General features: G+C 33.7%; 1 protein-coding gene across 4 annotated transcripts in view; it reads right to left on the minus strand.

Moving 5' to 3' along the window:
- The window catches only part of RYR3 (ryanodine receptor 3), a 708,417-nt gene that overhangs the window by 82,084 nt on the left and 601,110 nt on the right, over positions 1–25,223 (minus strand). For 2 of the 4 annotated variants that reach the window (XM_031952023.1, XM_031952027.1), the window contains exons 67-71: positions 22,775–23,015; positions 8,220–8,307; positions 8,019–8,111; positions 4,112–4,132; positions 2,051–2,065 (exon numbers count right to left, since the gene is read on the minus strand). In XM_031952023.1, the coding sequence (XP_031807883.1) occupies positions 2,051–2,065; positions 4,112–4,132; positions 8,019–8,111; positions 8,220–8,307; positions 22,775–23,015 (458 nt within the window). The remainder of the gene's footprint in view (positions 1–2,050; positions 2,066–4,111; positions 4,133–8,018; positions 8,112–8,219; positions 8,308–22,774; positions 23,016–25,223) is intronic. The other 2 variants (XM_031952025.1, XM_031952026.1) reach the window with 2 other exon arrangements.

Raw genomic sequence — 25,223 nt, forward strand, 5'->3', positions numbered from 1 at the left:
AAATTTAATTATCATTTCTGTACTAGGAAGCCAGCAGTAGCAGTCAATTTAATCGTCTTCACACTAAGGCAATGTGAGAACTTTCCTAGAAAAAAGAAAAATTCTGGGTGGAATTCTCTTCAGAGGAGATGCTAATGAAGGGAAGAATGCTAAGCAAATAGAAAAAAAATGTTTGTACTCTTGTAATTCAACAGATTCTCGTCTTCTTTCTCTCTCTTTTTAAAATCCTTTTTAAAGGTAGTTCATTAAGAACGTATTGAAGGAATGGATAGCATTCTAAAAGTGTGAGTAGCTTGTAGCTGGTGGTTAACACATTTCATTTGGCAAACAGAGAGTTCATTCTACATGATTTTAACTGGGAACAATTGACAACTGGGCTTCATATTCTTCCTAGAAGGTGTGCACCTTAAGAAGAACATAATCCTAAATGTGGCTCTCTCTCTGTCTCTGGTTGTCTGTGGGTCTTTTTCTCTCATAGGGGGAATTAGTATGTAAAAGGAAGGAAGATGGTGAGGAAAGGATAGAATGATTCAGGCATGGGTGAGGGAGAAGAAATTTATATCCACCAAATCTTTGCTTTCAGAAATGCCCATGGAAATGTTGAGGGCAATGAAATGATAACAGCACTATGGTTTACAATGAAACATCAACAAAAGCCGAAATATTGCTTTGTGGACGGACTGCTGACAGACAAGATGGTTTCCCCAGATTTTGTGGAACTGATATGCAACCTAAGTCTGTGGGTAAGGCAGGCTTTTTTTAAATATAGGAGTTGAATTTTATGATAAAGAAAAGAAATGCTTTGTAACTAATCATTTTCCTTCCTCCAAATTGTTCAGTTCAATTTAATTTTAGTTGGAAGTAATCTTAGAAGTGTAGATTTTCTCATTTTTAAAAAGCCTGCCATTCCCCTTCTATTAGAAAGGTTAGACATTTCCCATTTTATCTCTGACTCTGGGTAATACTCTCCCACTCCCAACCTCCCAGTCTGTTGCAAGAGTTTCTAACAATTTGAAACTGTAGGTCAGGGAATACACATTCCTGGGGCAGTTGATATTTATAAAATAGGACAATGAAGTTGCAAGAAGTGCTCTGTGATCTGATGCATGTAAAGGTGGTTGCATGTAGAGAAATCACCAGGGAGTCCCTGGGGCCTCAAAGGCCACATCCTGTTAGTTTTTTCAATGGTATTGAGGGCACTTAGCATTCAAGGTTCCTCCCCAAAAAAATCAGGGGTGAGGGGCTAAGAGGAAGCTATAAAGAGGGAAGGTGAGAAATAAGTGCCTGGGACAAGAAGAGGAAGATAACTATGTAATAAGTTCTCCAGAACACAGCAAAAAATAAAAACCATTATCCTCCAAAATAAAGTTTGAGTCATTTTTTTTATTTGTTTAGGATTATTGTAAACCTGACCCCAGCTCAAAATGCCTTTCCCTTTTCTGGAATAGGCACTAGGTGGAGGGGTTAGGCTAGAAAGAACACATGGAGAGAAATAAAAAAGAAAAAAGTAACCTGAAAATCGCTTAAGAGGAGACTATAACTTACATAATCACTACCACCACAATCATCAAAATCCTTGGCCTTTCTATTTCAAATGCCTATGTGGCCTTTGGGGAAAATGCTAATGGAGAATATTGGTTTTCATAAGAATCATCTTACAGTTTTTTAGAACAAGGACAATGACTAGGACTTTTCTGGTGGGTATGAAAAGTTAAGGACTACCTATGGAAAACAGTGGCATTTTCAACATGAAGATGATAAAACTAAATGATGACCCAGGCTGACAGGCTTGCAGGTTCACATCTTTGCCAGAGTTGTTCCTAAAAGGTATTGTTCCAATTGGACTGGATGGTACCTACATCCAAGAATCTAAATTCATTAATTTTATAAAAGAGTCACCATGATCACTGATCCAGGATGGAGAATTCTAAGCAGGAAAAATCCACTCCATACCACCCAACTGGTAATCACAATGAATAGGGTAGCCAGAGTCTGGTACCTCTATTACTAGGACAGGAAAAAATATATCATGCATGCATTTGACCTGTACCTTTACTTGCATGGCCTGTGTGAAAAGAAAAAAACAAAAAGAAACAATAGGAGAAGAGTCAGTTAAAGCAGGGGGCCCACACTACAATGTACTACATAATTACAGTTTCTTGATCAATAGAATGGAAAATCAAGATACTTCGAATTATTGAGTAATAACCAGATGAATAGTTAAGATGTAGTTAATGAGGTTGAATTTTGTTATTGAGAAAAAAAGTTTAAACCCAACAATATACCATTAAAGTGAGTTCATTTCAGCAGTCATCATTCCAGAGTGTCTGACAATCTGAATCTGGTTAGCAATTGGTTCATTAGCTTTCATCATAAGGTCATGAAATCTAACATCTTTCCCTTAATTAGATAATTGCTTTTCTTTTTTTCTCTACCCTTCAATCCCATCTTTCAGACTAAATATTCCCAGGCCAATAATCCCAAATTCAATTTTTCCTTTTTGCCATCCCACCTTCATTAGCGGGAACTAAGATACATTTTACAACTTCTTGGAATATCATTCTCATTTTCAAACAATATTCTGTCCTAGACTTATAAGTCTATCTCAAGTGAAAGGACAACATTCGCAGCTTCTTTTTGTTAGTTACCTAACTCAATTGTATATTTTATCATTATGGTCCTTACAATCTGGGCTGGAATTAAAAAAAAATCTCCTTAATAAGCTTTAAATATAATTATATTTAAATATAATCCTGTGCATGTATAACATTGTGTTTTATATTACATTTAATTCATTCTTATTTTCTCAACTAGACTATAAGATCCTTGAGAGCATACCTTACTTATCTGTGAATGTTTCTGATCACTGAGCACAGTAGACTTAGACCATGAATACCTGTTGAATTGAATCTACCAACATTAAAATTCCAATGAATGTTAATAGAAATCTCTTCTGTCTAATTAGAAAGATAAGAATTCCCCAAATAAACACTACCATATCATTTAACTCCCATATGTCACATTCCCAAGATTCAAAGAGCAACAATCTTGTGTTTTCAGAGACTGGGCGGCTTCTCAGGCAACATGTAACAGTAATTATTGTGGATATCATGCAATTGCATCCTTTCTCTACATAAATATGATCTGTAGGCAGAACCTAGCTTACATGTGTCTTTCACATGTGTGCTACCTCTCACAATACTTTCCTGTCAATCCCAAAACATTGTCTCTCATTTCCTATCTCTCTTCATCCCTACTTTCTACCCTACTTAAGGTCTTGCCTCAAGCTATAGAAACTCCATTGGCTTGGAACCAAAAGAGTTCTTGTTTTTTTCTGCATTTAGATGGGAAGAAAAAAGACTAGGTATTCATGATTTCTTCAGAGGAAAAGCATTGAAAGTTGAATACTAAAAGCTTTATTTATTACTTTTGATGTGAAGTTTCTATCTATCTATCTATATCTATATCTATATCTCTCAAAAACTTTGAAAGTTTTTAGTATACCTCCTCCCTGACACATGTGTATGTGGGATGTATGTATGTAGTATTTATTACTCCATTGACTTAGATAAAATAGATAAATTCTACCCTATTTCATGAAACTCCATTCTGAACAATTAGGACAATACTATATTTTAGTTACATTAGGGATTAAATAAGTATTTGTGACTTGATCTGCAAATTTAGCAGACATATTAAAAAACTCATTCTATAGTAAAGTGAATTTTGAATTCTAAACAACTGATATCAAACAAAACTTCTGTAATACAATCTGTTCACAAGTTGGTGACTGTCTATATTTTCATTTGATGAGAGGAAAACAAAATTAGAGAAAGACCAATAGAATTTTGGCTGTCAAGGTATATTATGTGTTCATGAGCATCTTTTTATGTATGTGCACATATTAATGAGAAACAGTAAATGTAATTGTGTGTGTGCTTCTTAAAACCCCTCGTGATCATCTGCATTAAAAACATTTTTAGAGCTTTCTCAATAATTTTTATTAATGCTCCAAGGTTAGACACTCTCTATATCTTTTGTACTACTAACCTGGTCTTTTAAACCTAGTGAAGAAACTAGTACATCTTGAGCTGAACATTTTCTAACTTACCATTCCCCTCCGAGGAAGCAGCTGCCATTTTTCCAGAAAAAAATAAATTAAAAACAAAGAAATGCTCAGCTTTAGGTATATTTCGCTTAACATATATTAGCACACTAATGTCATGTAAACCAAATATACAATGAGCACTCTACAAGATGATTTTTCATTTTCCAAGGAAAAAACATACAGTCTTAGGACCAAGTGTAAGTAAATCTGATTTGAACAATCTTGCTCACGGTATATTTTCTTTATCTCAATTTTCTTTATGTTCATGTAATCACATATGGGGTTGGAATGAGCATGCAGCATTCATGCCCACATACCTCGACACAGACCAGAATGTGCAGAAATAATTTACACCACACCAGTATTCATGAAGAGTGGAGTAAAAGCAAGCACAAGAGGAGAGGCCATGAACCTTGTTTATCAAGTAGAGAAGGGAAATCTTATCACAGGCAGATGGGGACAAAGGGGGAAATCAACTGATGTTAATTAATAATACCACTTCCTAGATCCTAAATGCTTTTCCAGAATAGAATATCCATGGAAAGTCTGAAAGTAATATTAACAATACTGACATTTACATGGCACTTTGGTAGTTTGCAAAGTACACAGAGCCTCAAAATAACTCTGTGAAAAGGTACTATAGGTATTATAAACCCCATTTTTACAGATGAGAAAACTGAGGCTTGAAGAAGATAAATAATTTACCCATAGTCACTATCTAGGAAGTACATGAATCTAGGCCTATTCACTTTGCAACATTATTTCTAGTGAAGTATCCTTATTAAGTAGACAGCTCACAGAAAGTACATGTTGCCCTGAGCTGAGTGTGACCTTTTAATTTTAATCTGGGAAAAGGAATTTAGAATCCTGATAAAGCTTCTAAATTGTATTATTCTTAGCTGAAACTAGCTAAGCCCATGATTGAGACATCATATGCTAAAAGAAATACAGCCTTACTCACAGATATAAAATATAGATATAGGAAAGATATAAATTTTTAACCTCTGGTTAATTACGTTTCTTCCACTCTTATAATTCTTTGTGCCTACATAATGCCCACCTGTCTTTAAAAAGGTAACTCTAGCAGACTTAATTTAAACTAAAGCACATTTTGATGAACTTTATAGAGGGAGCAAGTTAATAGACTACTTTACCAGAATGAAAATTAAGATACCAAAGAATTAAATGACTTGTCCCTGGTCACAGAAAAAGTGAATAAAAAGCTCAACTATGGACCAAAATAGAAACTTCTGATTAATAATAATAAATAACAATAGTTAGTATTTACATAGCATTTTAAAGTTTGCAAAGAACTTTATAATTATAATCTTATTTTATCTTCACAACCATTCTAGGAGACAGATACTCTTATTATTTCCATTTTACAGATGAAGAGACTGAGATAGTCATGTTATCCAAGGTGACACATTTAATAAATGTCTGAAGCCAGATGTGAATTCAGGTTTTCTTGATTCTTGCATCAGCACTTTTATTTAATTTGCCCTGAAAGGCTTTTAGTTTTTTGCTCATTTCTGAAATCACACTGCCTCTTAACCAGGGTAAAAAAGCAATAAGAATGATTTTATATTGAGGAATATGGTATTAGTTAACATCCAAGTATAGTATATGCTGACATTGTAACATATAAAGACATGACATAGTTGCCTGATTGACATAGAAAAAGATTTGCAAATTATGTAAATGAAAATGAAAATGCAATGATTTGACTTTATAGTCTTACAAATGCTAAAGACTTCTCAAAAGGGAACATAATTATTTCATTAGTTTTTGTTTTGCCTTTTTTTTTTTTGGTAAATTATGCATTCATAAGAAAGTATCTAAATGCTGTGTTGTAAAGGAATTAAAAATAACAGTAAGAACATATCCACAACGATTCTATCTTTTTATCTCTGGTTCCTACCATGGTGTCTTGCACACAATAAGTACTTGATAAATGTTTGTTGAATTGAATATGTTTTAATATTTAATATTATATTCCTCTTCCTATATAAGTGATTACACCAAGGAATCATGTTGGTCTGGTAGATTAGTTTTGAAATGTCATCAATCAGTTTCACCAGATTTGTTCAATAATCACAAACCCAAGGAACTTAGGTCATCTCTCATCAGAAAGGTGAAATCCAGGGTCAATTGTATTAAACTTATTTTGTTTCTAACTATGAGTGTTGGTCTAATTAGGAAAAAGTAGGTAATTAATTAAAGGTCCAAGGAAAAACTAATTGATTGGAAAGGCTGAAGTGATTATAAGAAGGAAGAGAAGTTGTTTAGTGACTTGGGGACCGTGATGTCAATTAAAAATAAAATTTTCCCACTGGGAACCAGAACTCAAGACAATAATTAAAAGGTGAGACCAATAGTGACATCAGGTCAGAATTCATTAGTAAAGGCGCAAGATGTGATCTATAACCTAATAACCCTTATTGTAGTTGTACTTCAACTTAGCATTAACTGTCACTTGCAAAAGGGTAACATAAAATGGAATTATATTATCATAAAATCCTCTTATAATGTGAATAACTCCCTTTCTCCAATTTATATGTTCTGTAAAATTTGACTTTCACATATTCCCTTTTATTAAAAAAAAAGTCACAGTAATTTCTGGTTCCTCAAAGCAACAATCACAGCACAGCAAACTGGAAACATTATGAAGTTTGGAACCAAAGGAAGAAAAAAAAAACTTAGGAATGTTACATTGAATCTATTCCTTCCCTAAATCCAAAACTAGCTGTAATTTTTAGTTTTATAGCCTTGAGTGAGCCTTTTGGTATAATACTAGCACTTAAAATCTTAAATAGAACAAAGGCATTACAATGATTCACTTTTGAATCAATGCATTGAATTAATGCTACTATTCTTTGTAGTAGTGATTTTAACTTACTTGGGGATCCTTATGAAAAATTCACCAGTATATTCTTCAATATGCAGTGCTCTTATCTACACTGCATGATATGTAAACAGATATGTATTACCATGTATTTTATATTACACATAGCTTTATAAATACAGTCAATTCTCAATTCTCACTTATGAAAGGAGGGAAAAGCCTGATTGATACATATCAGTGAATGATGCACAAGTTATTTAGATTTGCCTTTCATTTTGTACTTACATTTGGACATAGATATATTTAATGATTTAGGAATTCATATCAAAAAAAATGAAATGACAGTTGGAAGATTTGATTCGGGAAGAGTTAGAAAGCTTATTTCCTCTTCGTGTCCATCCTGCTTAATTTCTCCTTAACATTCCCTCCTGTTGGGAAGAGGCTATCCTCTCTCAGAATCATAAGGCTGTTTTTCAAACCTTCCAAGGAGCAGTGAAAGCACTGAGCTTCTTAGGGCTTCTCTGCATGAAAAACTAATGGTTCTGAGATGCCAACAAAACTGAGTACAATGTCAGGAAATGCCCCAGATGTCAATTAAGAAAGTATATAAAGTAGAACACATACTGTTAATAATTTTCAAAGCAATATTTTCCACTAGGTGTCTATCTCCTAACAGATAATCAAGAGTTGACAGTATGTACATATATGTTTGCATTTTTGCTGTACAGTAGGTAGCTCTATTTTTAAAAGCCCAAGTTATGGTTTTTAAGATCAATCTTTTAAGGAAGAAACCTTTAAAATGTATTATGTAAGTCCTAAAACATTTATCTCTTTTTCAGTATGTACAGCAACATCTTATTCATAAAAGAGGATGATTGTGTGTTTTGAAGCATACTTTATTCTGAATAATTTTCAAGAAAAATGGGTTTTTTTTTTTGGTTGCTCCGTGGCCTACCTGCAAAAAATGCCTCAATACAAAATTAATTCAGAACTATATCAGACATCTAAATCATGACAGAGTCCTGAGGTTGAATATCTTTTTAAAAATGACACCTACTGACTTACTTTTGACATCTTGCTCTTGCTGTCTCCAGTTAAAAATGCCAGATTGTTAATTTCATTCTGAATCACAAAATTTTGCTCTTCCCGCTTGAAGTTCTAGGGTTAAACAAAGCAAAAATAAAACAAACATTACTGCAAAATTTCCAGGAAACGTGCCTTTTTTGGACAAGAATCTTAAAAACAGGGGATAAGGAGGCAGCTTACGTGTGATTTACACCAAAGGATAAAAACCTCAGCCACCATTCGGAAGAGCTCATCAGAATCAGCATCTGGGTTTTTAAGCCAGTTAGATCTAGGGCAAAAAATAAACAAATTACATTTTCAAATATTGCATTTTGAAACAACCATATTATGAATTACTTATTCCATTGTTTAAAATCAATAACCCCTGCAACTATCAAAGCTGAAAAATGAAATGAAAACTATTAGGAAGAGAAGAAATTAATGTTCTTTGCTTTGTTTAAAGGGCAAAGATTTAAATATTCTATATGACACAATGCTATTCTACATTTGGGATCCCATTGAATATTAATGCTAATGATAATAATGAGAAGGGACATAGAGAGAAATGAGTTTTGGACTCAGATTAAGATACCTTGGCTTTACCACTAGAAAAAAGTAATTGGGTGATACTGGACAGGTCATTTTCTAGGCCTCAGCTTCCTCATGTGTAAAATTTGAGGGTTAAACTAAGCTGTAAAATTCTTTTATATCGGCATATTCTACATTAAGAAGAACATAATCAAATTTATTCCAATAAAATTATAACATAATAATGTATGTGTTTAGAAAACATATTTAGAGCAAGATATTTTTGAAAGACCTAAACTGGATTCACCATACATATGATACTACCTTGAGTACTTTTTGGGGGGAAGGGCCAGAATATACATACATATGTAAATATGTATACATTCACAAACACACATGTGGGCACAAAACATATGAATATACATATATTTGAAGAAGAAATTCATATAGGTAGTTTATCAATGGAAACCTGTGTCTGAATAAAATTTGATTTTTATTGTTATAAATTACTGAAACAGAAAAATTTCATATGGTGACCATATTTTCCATATCAAAGAAAGAACATATGATATGACTAAATCTTATTTTTTTCAAAACCTGATAAAAATGTTTTTTTTCCCTCAAAATTGAAAAAGAATGGCAGAAATTTAGGACATCTGGATTTATTATAAACACATATATCCCACAATTTCATATGTTGCAATAATTTAGGGCAAAATCTAGATCTTTGAACCACTTAAAAAGACATTTACAATCTATGTTTCACAGAAGACATTTCTGAACTTGTGAGCTTATTTAATACACACTTTTCCTGGCATCATCATAAACATCACTCTTTACTAACAGTCTGGAGATCTTTGATTCAGCATTTTATTTTCTCTTAGAGTGTATCAGAGACTCTCCTGTATAAATAATAGGGATGGTACTATACTTTGATGATGATCTGATTATGAAATCAATAGAAAATATATTTATGAGAAAGGTTCAGGAAATACTACTTTGTATACATACATACAAATATATACATACATGCATATATCAGGCATGTAAGTATGACATAATGTGAAATTAGAATTTTCAATATAATTTTCTTAGGCTATAGCATTAATGCTTAGAAAGTTTATTTCAAGCTATACTATAAAGCAGTGATCATCGCCAGGGGTCCTCAAACTTTTTAAATAGGGGGCCAGTTCACTGTCCCTCAGACTGTTGGAGGGCCGGACTATAGTAAAAACAAAAACTTTGTTTTGTGGGCCTTTAAATAAAGAAACTTCATAGCCCTGGGTGAGGGGGATAAAGATCCTCAGCTGCTGCATCTGGCCCGTGGGCCGTAGTTTGAGGACCCTGACAAGACCAATCTGGCATTGTTTGGAAAATAAGAGAGGAAGATGAACTGAACAAACTAGAAATGGGAGAATAAGAAACAATGGTACTCAATAAACCAGGGTTTGATAAATCAAAAAACATAAGTTACTTAGGAAAGAATTTGAGGGATTTCTGGGAAAACTGGAAAGCAGTCTGGCAGAAATAAGGCTTAGGCCAATACCTTTCTATATATTTTACAATATATTCTAAAGAGATACAGGAACTTAATGTTAAAGAGCATACTATAAAATTATAAGAAAAGCAGATCACATACTTCTCATAACTAAAGATAGGATAAACATGGGATAGAGGCAATTACAAAAGATAAAACAGATAACTGATTACATGAATCTGAAAACTTTTGCTTAGACAAAATTAATGCACTGAAGATAAGTTGCTGAATAAGAATTTTGTTTGCAAATTTCTCTGAGAAAGATTTTGTATCTAAGATGTAACAACAATTATATCAACACACATATTCCCCAGTAGGTAAGTGGTAAGAAGATATGAACAATGGTTTTTAAAAGAATTGAAATTTAATGACTATATTAAAGGATGTTCCAAATTACTAATAATAAGGGAAATGAACATCAAAACAGCTCTGAGGTTTTACTCCATACATTGCAAATTAGCAAAGGTAACAAAAGATTGGAATAATTAATGTTTGAGGGGTTGTAGGATGAAAGGCACACTGATGCACTGTTGTTGCTGTGAATCAGTACAATTGTTTTAGAAAGAAATCTGGAATTATACAAATAAAATAACTATAATGTCCATACTCTGTCCCAGGAATTTCATTATTGTGCTTATACTCCAAGGAAGTTGTTGACAAGAAACAAATATCTATATACACCAAAATGTTTATAGAAATACTTTTCATTATATTAAAGAATTCTAAATAAAGTAGGTGGCTATTCACTGAGGAAGAGTAAAACAAACTGTGGTATATAGATGTAATAGACTTCTTTGCTTTAAGAAATGCAGAAAAGCATGAAAAAAATCATCCACATGAACTGATATAAAATGAAGAAAGCTGATCCCAAAAAATAATATTCTTAACGACCATAGCTATGTAAATGGCAAAAACCATACATACATAAATATAAAAACTGAATGCTGAAAAATCATAGAGAACAAATATAACTCATTAAAACAAAACAAAACAAACAAAAAACTAATGTTCCACTGGTATTGCTATATGACTGTGGGTCTCCAAATATCAAAGTCTTTCATAAATTTAAAATAAGGATCATTCCTAGCAGATAGGACATGGTATGTGAAATCAGATTGCAAATAATAACATATAAGAAACCATAAAGAGTAAACAGTATAAAGTATATCAAAGAAATTTACAATATAAAAAGAATATGTTGATTATATAATGACAGCAATTATCGATATTTTGCCTCCCAATCTGCCCAGTTATCCATTGGTATCCTTGTAAGGTGAGGAGAAAGTAATAGAGACTCCCAACATGTTACATCAATTTAACCTGGACAAGAGTTGCATCAGATATCTGGGCAGAAAAGTGTGGATTATAATTTGTTATCATTAGACAGAATATCCAAATCAGTGAGATCACTGGAGTTTTTTTAATTTTTAAAAGGGGAATTATGTAATTATTCATCCAAAATACATATTTAATCTCAAGAGAAATGTCAGTTTTCCTTTTTTCTTTTATTATTTATACTGAATAAAAGAAACATGGTTATAGGTCCTGGAATATTGTGTTCTTTTATGGGTAACATATTTTTTAAATTAAAGTTTTTTTATTTTCAAAACATATGCATAATTTTCAACATTCATCCTTGTAAAACCTTGTGTTTGAAATTTTTTCCCTCCCTTCCCCCCATCCATTTTCCCAGATGGCAAGTAATCTAATATATGTAAAACATGAGTAATCCTTCTATAAATATTTCCACAATTATCATGCTGCACAAGAAAAATCAGATCATGTAAGAGGACTTGCCAAACCCCCATCAGTCTTGGACATCACAGAGGGCAGGACTTAGGTAATCTGAGGGTAGCCTTGTAAGGGTGAACAAGATGGTGCTGGAAGGAAGGGGGTGGTCCCCACCCTAAGGAGCAACATGGCAATTCCGGAGAGGAGTGATGGACCTTAGAGAGGAGAACCTTGAATATCCTTATTAGGAAAGGAATGCACACCATATATCTATGTGTAGTTTCCTGTAGAGAATCATGTACCTACTATAGGTTAGAATGTGCTTACATAGGATGTAGGAAGTAGAAGCAGGCACTGAGGAGATAAAAAGATCTGCAGTCTTTGTAATAAAGCAGAGTCTCATACCACCCTTGGCTCTCGCCCCTCGTTACTCACAGTCTTCGCCGTTCAAGTGGACAGGCAGTGCTGGTCACATAAGGCCTGTTCCACTCGGGAGTTGGGGCCGTGACCCCCAACAAGATCAAAAAAGAAAAAAATGAGAAAGAAAACAAAATGCAAACAAACAACAAAAAGATGAAAATACTATGCTGTGTCCACACTCAGTTCTCACAGTCCTCTCTTTGGGTTAGATGGCTCTTCATCACAAGATCATTGGAACTGGTTTGAATCATCTCATTATTGAAGAGAGCCATCAGAGTTGATCATTGTATAATCTTGTTGTTGCCATGTGTATTTCCTGGTCCTGCTCATTTCACTCAGCACCAGTTCATGTAAGTCTCTCCAGGCCTTTCTCAAATCATCCTGCTGGTTGTTTCTTACAGAATAATAGAACTCCATAACATTCACATACCATAACTTATTCAGCCATTTTCCAATTGATGGGCATCCACTCAGTTTCCAGTTTCTGGCCATTACAAAAAGGGCTTCCACAAACAGTTTTGCATATACAGGTCCCTTTTCCTCCTTTATGATCTTTTTGGGATACAGACCCAGTAGAGACACTGCTAGATATACATTTTGATAGCTCTTTGGGCATAGTTCTGAATTGCTCTCCAGAATGGTTGAAACAGTTCATAACTCTATCAACAATATATTAGTGTCTCAGTTTTCACACATCCTCTCCAATCTTTATCATTATCTATTATTGTCATCTTAGACAATCTGAGAGATATGTAGTAATCTCAGAGTTTAGTTTTTTAACTAATTTTAATTTAATTTGCATTTCTCTGATCAATAGTGATTTAGAGAACCTTTTCATATAACTAGAAATGGTTTCAATTTCTTCATCTGAAAATTGTCTGTTCATATCTTTTGACCATTTATCAACAGAGAATGGCTTCAGTGTTTATAAGTTTGAGTCAATGCTCTATATATTTTAGAAATGAGGCCTTTTGAATGTAAACATTTTTCCCAGTTTAATGCCTCCCTTCTAATCTTGTCTGCATTTATTTTGTTTGTACAAAACATTTTCAATTTAATATAATTAAAATTATCCATTTTGCATTCTATAGCTATAATGATCTCTAATTCTTCTTTGACTTCAAATTCCTTCCTTCTCCACAGATCTGAGAGATAAACTATCCTATGTTCTTCTGATCTATTTATAATATCATTCTTTATGTCTAAATCATGAATCCCTTTCGACCTTATCTTGGGATAGGGTATTAAGTGTTGGGCAACACATTTTAGAAAAGATATTGGAGTGTTATACACAAGGAGACCAACATGGTGAAGAATTCATGCTCCATAGAGACTGGATGAAGAAACTTGGTTAAAAAGCTTGGAGAAGTCTGAGGGGGCCCAATAGCTAACTTTGTGCTGTATTGTGGCAGAGAAATTAGATCTGTTGTTCATGACCCAGTATGTTAAGGATCATGCCTAGGTGAAGGGGCAGGTCAACTCTCTGAGAGCCTTCATAGTTGTGAATCATAACATCTGAAGGAGTTGCAAAGCAGTCTTTGTTGTCACAGGTGTTGCTTGTGGACTGGGAAAATAAATTGAAGACAGAGGGAAGAGGAAAGAGGTCAAAAAACACAACGGCTTCTTGGTGGAGAGGTCAGAGAACAGCAACTGCCTCTCAGTCTCCTTATATCATCATCATTCTCTCATGTGAAAAGATTTATTCTACAGATCTGAGTTAGACCTCTGGCAGGTGGCTCCAGTATCACAACACCAGGGCAAAATTAGTAGTAATAATAGCTAGTATTTATTTAGCATTTTAAGATTTGCAAAGTGCTTTAAAATCCCATTCAAATCTCATGACCCTGTGAAGTAATTATTATTATCATCCCCATTTATACATAAGAAAATGGAGAGAGGTTAAGAAAATAGAGAGAGGTTTAGTGAGTTCCTAGTCCACAGCCAGTAAAGGTCTCTGGCAGAATTTGAACTTAGATCTTCCCAATTCAAAGTTCTATTTAGTGAGTCTATTTACTCACCTCTTATTTGGAAGTTATTAAGAGATATATTTCAGTTTAATTAGAGCAAAACTGAAATGCAGATGCAGAGAGGCATATTTTTGATTCAATCTATGTATAAACACTCTTCCTATTCCAGCTATTCATAAGTGCATTTGGCTGACTTTAGAGATAATGAGTTTTTCATACAAAGAAGTATTCCACCAGATGATGGATAACCACTTCCATCCAGGTATCTGAAGAAATTTTTGCTTAGGTATGTATTAGACTATCTAGTCTATACTTTTGAAGTATATTGGATTTTGAAGATTCCAATATAACTTTTTTTTTTAGTTTCTTTTTAAAGAAGGATTATTCTGTCCTTTAGCACTTGTTGGCCATCAAAACAGATTTCATATACTTCTGAGTCCCTAAACTTTGAGATTCAAAATTAAGTCCCTAAGCAACTGGACTATTTGGGGACATTTGGGTCATCAGATTAAAATAATTAAGCAGCCTATGCCTTTTGCACATACTATAGAATGTGCCTTGTATGTTAATGAAACCTGGATGTCACTAAGATAGTATAACAATTAAATTAAGGTGTCCTTTATGAACTCCCATCTCTTATGTCTCCTGATTTTTGTTTTCTCTAAGTCACCTCCAATCTCACTTTCTTTTTTTTCTCACCCTCCCTATATTTAGTAAGGCCTGAGGTTAGTGATGAGCTTTGGTTTCCTTCCTATTGATTTTTGTGAGACGTCAGGTGTCAAGCAGACAACAAAATGTCTGTCTACTCACTCTTTCATAGTTTAGTTAAGATGTGTTTTGCTGATCCTCAATGTGACCTTGAATGGGGTTGGACGAGGAAGGCCTCTCCTGCACACAAAAGAAATAAACAGAAATAGCCACTCTAGTGGGCTTCTAAAGTGCAGGAAGATTGGTGGCTAAGAATAAGACTAAAGAATTAGTACAAGCTTTTTACAGTAAAAGAATCTATCATGTTAAACCAAACTTTGGTAGAATCTTGAATAATGAAGGGAAAAAAATTGTAAACATTTACAATTTACAAAGTGTAATTTACAATTTACATTTACAAAGTATAAATCATTGTGCTAAATATTGGGCAAATACAAAAGTAAGACACTCCCTCAAGAAGTTTACATTCTAATGAGGGCAAATATCTGGAAGTCAGGTACCAAGGAAAGAAGTTCAAGCCTTGAGGGGAAGGACATCAATAGCCATAGGGTTGACAAGTCGATCTATATAGCTCATGTGACTGATACGATACATTAAACCCTAGGGAGAGAGTTACACAATTGTTAATTAACTTATCCAGAGAAGGATGACATGATTTCTGGAACATGGGCATTCCCTTCCATTGATGCATACTGTAAATCATCTATGTCTTAGTATTCTGTGTTTTTAAAATTACTATTGATAAAGAAATTTATCACTTGTTGACTCTCTAAACTTTGGATTTTTCTTAGATGACAGAAACAAAGTCCTTTACCAGTTTTGCACTTAAAGTCTATCCAAAGATTTGCTTGTTTTCAATTGGCATAGCCTTTAAAAGCCCGCAGGGGGTCAACAGCATGTCATGAAAAGGTACTGGAGCATAGGGTTGGTAAGTAAGTTAAGTTTTTAACAATAGGAACAATATTGGATGATATGTGTGTGTGTGTGTGTGTGTGTGTGTGTGTGTGTGTGTGTGTGGTTGTGTGTATTTATCTATACCTCACTGTTACAATTTCTATTCATTTATGTAAGGCAATATATTTTAGGGATATTTTTATATTTCTATGTAAAAATATTGAGAAGATTGTATTTAAGTTGGCTGTTTTGTTTGTCAGTGATTTTGTAATTCTTCCAGAACCACAGAACTTTTTATTTTTTAAATCTGAGAAACATAATTCAAATTGCCAGAATAAGCTAGCAATCAATCTCTCTAGGCAGTCCATCACATTTTTAGACATGCTATAAAGCTTTTCCTGAAAACAAGCTTACATTTACCTCTTTTCAGACTTTTACTCATGCCCTGGAACCAAAGTGAACTCAGCTTCCTATACATGACAACTTTTCAAATATTTGAAGTCGGCTATGATATCTTTTTTTTCTTCTTTTGACCAGTATTATTATTTTTTAAACAAAGCTTTTTAATTTCAAAACACATGTATAGATAGTTTTCAACATTTGTCCTTGAAAAACCTTGTGTTCAAATTTTTTTCTCCCTCTCTTCCCTAGACAAGTAATCCAATATATATTAAATCTGTGCAATTCTTCTATACGTATTTCCACAATTATGCTGCATGAGAAAAATCAGATCAAAAAAGGAAAAAATGAGAAAGAAAACAAAATGCAAGCAAATGACAAAAAAAGTGAAAATACTAGGTTATGATTCATACTCATTTCCCAGTTCTCTCTCTAGGTGCAGATGGCTCTTTCCATCACAAGATCATTGAAACTGGCCTGAATATAATATATTTCATGAGTCTTCTCTTTACACTAAATATACTCAGTTCTTTCAACCAATCATCATCTGATATGCACTAAAAGCCCCTAATTATTTTTGTTCTTCCTCCTCTAGATAATCCCCTAGTTTATCAATATCCTTATTAAAGCATGGAACCCACAACAAAAGATAATACTCCAAAAAGGGTATGGCAAGGAAGAGTAAAATGGGATTGTCACCTCATTCTGGAAATTTATCTCAATGCAACCCAAAACCATAATTTTTTTTGGTTACTACATTAGACTTCTGGCACAAACTGATTTTGTAGTTCATCAAAAGCTCCTGATCTTCTTCAGAACATCTGCTGCCTATTCATGCTTTCCTTATGTATATGTTGTGATATTTTCCATAATAGTATGAAATATTTTTATCAAAAGCTTTGATTAAATCTAGTTAAATCATACTCATATTACTCCCCTTATCTATTAGTTTAGAAATCCTATCCAATAACAAAACCACAACAAACTGCTAGGAAATGAAGTAAATCTAGCAAGATCTGTTCTTGATGAAACCCTGCTGGTTCTTTGTAATCAATGCTTCTCTTTCTAGATCTATTTCACCCATCTTTTTAATCATCCATTCTAGAATCAAAGCAAACTTATTGGCCTACATCATGTAGGCTACATTATTTTCTTTTATTTAAAAATTGGGGCAACTTTTGCTTCCTTCCAATTTTGTGGCACTTCTCCTTTCATATATCACTGCTGATAACTCAGCAGCCACATTTGTCTGTTCTTTTTAATACCCAAGGATGTAGTTCATTTGAGTCTATTCACTTTTATTCATTTAGAAATTAGATATCTTCTCACTGTCTTCTGTCTTATCCTCCTTGTTGGTCATTTGTGCTTTGTCAATTATTTTCAATGTCAAAATGAGTCTCTTTTTGTAGAGAAAACAACAAAATAAAATTTGAATGGCTCTTCCATCTCTTCATTGTCAATGTTCTTTGCACAATTTCATAAAAAGTTTCTTGTTTTCTCACCTTTATTAGGCATGAATTTATCAAGATCCCACAAATATGAGATGGAATGAAGCAAAACTGAAAATGTCACCCAAAGCAAAGAAATCCAAAAGGCGCTTTATAATTAAGGGAGATATGTTAAATTTTACTTAGAATGTCACTTATTCAGTACTGTAATCTTAATATGGGAAAGAAATAATCATTCTTTCTACTTAATTTTCCCTCTGATTATGCTTGTTTCTTTGTTAAGTAAAACTTGCTTATGTACTATTGAATGGTTAGCTGGTGAAGCTCTTGCATTACTCATACAAGGCTTTCTAGGGAAAACTACTTCATGTATTGTTCGTAACCTTCCAGATTATAACCAAAGAAAAAAATCAGAATGAGAGAAAGTGAGAAAGCAAAGATCTTTAAAAATTGTAAGCCTTGGTAACTTGATTGTACTGCTAAGAGAAAGAAAGAAATTTAGATTTGTTGGAACTGATTTGAAGAAATAAAATTGTTGGTTAAAGGATGATGATTAATAGAACTTAGATATTATGAGTTTTAAGTACTGGTGAGAACATATGATGAAAATGTCTAGCAGGGAATTAGAAATATGGGAATGTGGAATAGCTAGATGACACAATGGATAGAGGCCTTGGCCCTGAAATCAGGAGGTCCTATATTCAAATCTGGCCTCAGATACTTGACACTTGCTAGCTATGTGACTCCCTACAAGTAATTTAATCCCACTGCCTCACAAAAGAAAGAAAAAAAGAAAAGAAGGAAGGAAGGAAGAAATGGAGGAAGGAAGGAAGAAAGGGAGGAAGGAAGGAAGGAAGAAAGGAAAAAAGAAAAAGAAAGGAAGAACAAAATATGGGAATGATAGAATGAGACTTGATTGCTAAGGGAAATCATATACAAAGAGAAGATTAGAATAACAAAGAAAGAATTTAATATATAATGTCCACATTTAAAATGTAAGAAGATTTTCAGCCTTTTACATTTAAATAGAAATAAGGGATCAGGTTTTAAGGACACTATTGAATAACTAAAAAGAAAAATTAGCTTTATGTGTTTAAAGTCAGGGCTTTCATAGTGTTACATTATTTAGTTAGTTGGGTCTAACTTTGCTTCATTTTTGAAATGTTGTACTTTGAAATAGTATACAATTAGTCAGATACTCACTAAGTAGAATTCACCTTTAATGCTCAACTCAAGAAAGCTAGATTCTTACCAAGATCAAATGTTACTGATTTCCATCAAAGCTACTTAGTAAGTCTTGCATAGATGCTGCTATACAATTCAGGTGCACTGAAACTAAGATCAACAGTTTTATAGTGATATCACAAGTGTTTCCTAGAATGTGTAGGGAAAGACTGGATGAATTAAATAGTGATGAATGAATTAATTATGATCATATCAAAGACTCTCTGACATTGCCATTTTTAGCTACTGTCAAATGTTCCACAAGTAGAATATACTCTGTTCCGGGTCTTGATCATTAATAATGACAGATTCAATTACAGAGCTATTCTAGGAGCAACTATACTTTATCTTATGTTTGTTTTATCTCCCTAAGGCTGACAAAATCTTTGCTAAACTGGCAATACAATTATGTAATTGAAATTTCAAAATTTTAAAGTGTTTCTTTGGAAAAAAATATTCTATTTCTTTGTGTTTAGTTATGATCATTTAATTAGGTATTTGTACTTTTTTTTAATTTAAGAAGCTTCTCTTTAAATCTTAAATTCATTGTGAATTTTATTCACAATTATTTAAGAAGGCTACTTTTTACAATTGGGTTCATAAGAAATGCCAATTAGATTTGTCTAGACTGACAATGTCAAAAAATGTAGTTTGTGGGAGGAAGATATCCACAGGACTCTGAGATATATAAGCATGTAAAAATGGTTTGGGTGGTGTCTTTTGACACATAGTTGTTGGACTCATTCTCTCTTCCAGAGCCACTGAAATCTAGTGGCAAGATAACCATCAAGATGACTGTTGATGGCATGGGATTCAGTGAATCACCGTGGCATATTCAATGTCTACCCAAGCTCTGGATACTACCCAGCACCTGCTTCAGTCTCCCTCGTAGCTGTTGGAACAACTAGGGAGGTGAATCTGGGAGTCTTGTATAAAGAGAGCGATGGTCATTAGAAATCTATGACATCTGTTAGAAGACTGACAGTAAGACTGCTATCTTGTCCATTAACTGGGATTCTTGACCTTGAAGTGGGATATCACTGAGAAGTTTAAAGAGCATGTTTTTGGAGCTAGATTTTAAGTGTGTACTCATAACCATCTGCTGACTCATCCCTTTGACAAGTAACAATTTGGAAACTGCCTGCAAGTGGTAGATAGCAGCATTAACCAACTGTGAATTCAATAGACATTAAGAAGAATGCAAAACATAAATGATCTATCTTGATGAACATGTGACACAAAAATTATGGTGGACCCAAAAAATCTGGGCGACAGTCAAATGGAGGTGCATTTGAGAGTGCAGAACTTCCACGAGGGAAAATGACAAAAGTATATATGATCTCATTTCACTGAGATAATTAATTCTCTTTGTATCATTTATCCTTGGATGACTGACACGGAGAGCAAATAGTTTAAAAAGGATTCTGAGAAGTGATACAAAAAGCAAATAAGTGTATATAAATAACCTAAGCTCCATCCCCTAGAAGACTTATTGTTAAAACAATCTCTAATGTTGGAGTGCTCTAAACTCACCTTGCATATTTGGAAAATATAAATACCAGAAAAGTTTTAGAACCTGTACTCACTGACTTCATCTGTGGAAAAAGATATTAAAAGCATAGGCCACATCTTAGAGGTAACTGGTCCTTTCATCAGGCAGGCACAAGAATACACAAGCAGGAAGCAAAAAGATTCCACAGTTACTAAAAGCATTGTGAAAGAAGTATTTCTCTGAAAATGGTTTTCCTGCTTGAAAATTTATTCTGACCATAGGAGAAACTTTATGCTTAAACTATTTAGGGAAATATTGGCTTTAGAATTTATCTAAACGTCTAGAACTCTAAGTTTTCATCTACAAGATGAAAACACTGAGATCTGAATTTAACACATATTTCTAGTCCATGCATATATGACTAGGAATGATGCCATAGGCTTTCACCTATAGCTGCTGATCTTTGGAAATACCCATGTTTATTTATTGGCATGCCTTGGAAGCTTAGAAGATAAAACTATAGACAAAAATTATATATCTCCAAGCTGAAAGAAGCTTATAAATTAGCCATAACTACAGCTCAGAAAAGCTCTGAAAGAAGTATATGATTATATGACCCTCAAGTTTATTGTCAAGATCTTCAGCAAGGTTCTTGAAAAATACACAAGTTAATAGATGAGAAACTGGACAACTTGACTGATTATAGCCTAACAACAAACAGAAAAACGATAAGAATATTGGTGCCAGAAGACAATTCATCAAAATCACTTATTATTTATACAGGAGTTTGCTGGAGGGAAGAAGTGATAGACATTTAGTTGAGCAAAATGTGATCCATATAATAGATTAAAATGTGATGCTTTAAGTGAAGTTTTAACTGCCAGCTGTGTTTTTAATTTAGGAGAACCTCAGTTCACTTGGAGTAAAAAGAGAACTAAATCCAGAGGTAGCTCCTTTCCTGAACAGAATTAAGTTGTATGTATCACTAGTGTACAGAGAACACCTCTTGTGTTTAACATGCTAATAGATAGTCTAGTTAGTTGAGAATATAAGTATAGGTCTGACCAACTGTTAGCCTGCACTATTAACTATTTCTGGTACAGGGACAGAAGACTCAGCAGATCACAGTAAAATTACAATCACCCAACCTGTTATCAGGCTAATTGAGATTACAGGAGAATCAATCAATTAATCATGGATTAACCAACTATTCTCATTGCCTTTCACAACAAATTTTGTTTCTTTTTCTAGAGGTATATCTTTGCTAATATTAAAAAAATACTTCTTGGGTTCAAATCTTTGGTAATATTCTATAACTTATTTATATTGAATATACATCTTTCCATTACTCTGTGAGTGAACTCCAATTTTATTCTTTGGAGATTGGTATAGATCTGGATTAGCACAGCACAGCAGAAAAATACTGATATCAAAAGGTAAGTTTTTGTTTCAGGGAGAATTTGGGAGTTATCACAAACATTGCAACATTTTCTAAATATTATCTAGTTTGCTTCCTTCTCCTCTTCAATTTAGGGCTTAGCTCACTAGCCATTTACAATGTTGGTCTAAGACAAGTGACAACAAGCTCAATGGATTGTCCATCCAGTTGCATAAAAGGATAATAGCTCCTTTTCATATGTTTGGTTCTATCTACTTGGACTTAGAGTAAACTCTTGAAAAGTTATGAAATTCATTTAGTAGATTCAATAGTGTCACAGGTTTTGATGAAATCAACATAATAGGAACATCTGGAAGAACTCAGTATCTGTAGAGAATTCTGTTTTCATGTAAATTTTGGATAGTGGTATATATACTTTGTGTTAGTGGCAAGCAGCTTTAGAGAGCAAAAATCTCCCTATTTCATACCTCACTTAAATAAATAATCTAAGAACTGCTGAATATTATCTTTTAAAAATGATCTTATCTTTAAAGAATCTGATATTCTTCCTCCAAAGGTCAGTTTAGGTACTACATGAAGTTTTTCCTGAGCTCCTCCATCATCAGTGTTCTTACTCCTCTGGGGCCCTCCCAAATTTGCTTACTTGTGACTATGCCATATACTTTCCTACTTCCTTATAGTATCATGCAAGTTCTTTAAGGGATGGGACTATTTCATTTTTGATATGAATGCCTTCTTTTAAATATTTCAAGGGACAGAACATTTTCTATCGTTATCTATCAGAAGAATATGGGTGGTACCGATGAAATCAATTACTCGAAAGACTTCTGAGGAGGTAGTGCCCCTATCCAGAGGTCATATATGGACCGCAAATAGTAAAGGTCATTTATTACCCCTTCATCTTGCTAAAAATTCGGCTCCTGACTTTGTCAGTGACATGACTGATATTCAACACAACCATACAACAGCCCTTTGCCCAAAATATATGAAGAATTTTCTGTTCTCTCACCTGTTATTATCAACATAACGAATTAACATAGGGTAGAATGCATAGAGGTCCCTGCAGAGAACAGCAAACTCATCCAAAATGAGTAGTTCTGCTTCTTGTGTATCACCTTTGCTGTCTGCTTTAAGCTGTTCCTCTTCCAATACAATCTTCACTGCCTTCTTCTTCAGTTTCTCCAGAGTTGGGATGAAGTGACTTTTAAGCAGGTCAGATCTGGCTTTGCTTATGATAGGCTGGGCATAAACTGGATTTGGAAACACAAGACTCACCTCAATTAGGATAACTATTTATATTGAATGAAATAAGCAAAAAATAATCTTTTAAAAAAGCCTTTTTGTAGCCCCACATCATATGCTAGTGTACAGTGTGCCAGGATATGAGAAATATTCTTTTTTATATCTCTGGTTTTTCAGGCCTTAAGGTTCTCTTCTCTAAATTACTATAGTGACTATGTGAAGCACATAAATGACATATGTTGTTGAGAACTGTTGATTATTGATTTTATCTATGATTATCACATACTTTTGATGATCTATAAGCTCCTTAAGGGCAGGAAACCACGTATTAAACTTCTGTATCCCTCACTTTCTAATTTTTTTTGCTACAAAATTATCTTTAAAAAACACACATCTCTGGATACTTGAGAGATGGTTACAAAATGAGGAGGTTGCTCAAGACTAATGGCTGCAATAGAGAGGGAAGTCAGGATAGTGTGGCAGAAAATAATCACATTGTGAGTGCTTATGGTATAGTATCAACAACCAATACTAACCTCATCTTTTTTAGGTTGTTTCAAAGATAATCAATTTAAAACTCCCTCCCAATCTCTGTAATAGAAGATATTTCACAGATTCAAATTAATAAAATATTGAGATTAGAGCAAGGGAGGAAACAAAACAAGGCTTCAATAACTGATTTTTCACTTTTGAGTCTTGATTTTTGAGTATACTTAGATTCAGATCATTAAAAGGAAGTATACATCATCTCACTAGTATAATTGTCTCTTTTCCCCCATTTCTGTGATTAATCAAGAAGTCATTCTAAGAATAGGAAGGTTAAAAGAATTGGATAATTGAATTTATCAAAGAGTGAACCTCTTCCCAGGGATGTGACTGACCCTGATTTCAAAAGCTTCTTATCATAATAATAAAAAAAAAGATTGACTTTTGGGCTTATGATAAGATATGACTTTTGGGGTTGTCCTTATTATCTTACTTGGTCCTAAATGACTAAAACTGTTTATACTTTCAGTAATATTTATATCTGTGCCCTTCATGTCATGTTATTTGATCTCTGTATACTCACAGGGAATTAGGATATGTTTTTAGAAGGGAAAATGACTAGCTTTATTTAGAGGCAACTACCTCAGAGTAAATAGCACTTGAGTTTGGATAGGTAAGAAAGAAGTATTAAATTCATTAATTTGTAGTTCTATAGTACAATGTCTTACACATAGCATAAGCCCTTAAATATTTTTTAAAATTTCATCTCACCTGGTTTCTGGGTCAGAAAGGGATGGGGTGCTGTTTTTCCTTCGCCTCGTCTCACCACACTTCTATCCCCAACTCGGCAAATGACCTTCAGAAATGGGTCAGGCTTCTCAAGGGGCTCTAAGGCTCCTATCACTTTGGTTATTTGGAGGGGGCTGAGTTAAGTAGAACTACCATTGTATAGCTCCACTAAATAACAATATTGGCCTCATAACAGTAGTAACAATCTTTAGTTTTGATAATTTTTCAGAATCTGCCTCTATAATGAGGACAATCTACTTTGAGTGATTTCTTGCTATGAATGATATATACACTCTTCACATTTCCTGTGTTTTGAAGACATTTCTACATAAACCATTTAGCAATCTGATATTTATTATTATTATTATTATAACCTACTATATTTGAAATTATTCTAAATGCTATGAAAAGGAATTAAAAAAAAAACCCCAGAAAGCACAGCCAGTACAACCATGGAGCTCAAATAATCACATACACAGATACACTCCATAGAATCACATGCTAAGTGAGAAATAATAAGCAAGTGTTTAACATGGGAAAACCTGAGTGATCAGCATCAGGTAGGGTTAATACAGGTTAACTTGCATGACTTTTGCATGAAAACATGACTATTAATTGGTGATCACGGCAAAAGGGTTCATACATGGGTGCTGTAGAAGCTGTAAGTGAATAGATTAACCGCAACATAACACTAGCTTACAAAGGACTTCAGTACAATTCAAAAAGTCACTTGTCAATGACCATCCAGTCTTCCAATGAGAGAAAAACTTAGTATCTCAAAGGATAGTAAGCCAGTTTTTGGATATGTAATAATTAAGAAGTTTCCTTTTTATATTCTGTTAAAATCTTTAACTTCTACCCACCAGTCTTAGTTTCCTTCTGAGATAACTTATAATATACTTAATTGCTTCCACATGAAAGGTCTTCAAATATTTGCAGAC

This window comes from Sarcophilus harrisii, chromosome 2 (assembly GCF_902635505.1).
Source record: "Sarcophilus harrisii chromosome 2, mSarHar1.11, whole genome shotgun sequence".
Taxonomy (NCBI): domain Eukaryota; kingdom Metazoa; phylum Chordata; class Mammalia; order Dasyuromorphia; family Dasyuridae; genus Sarcophilus; species Sarcophilus harrisii.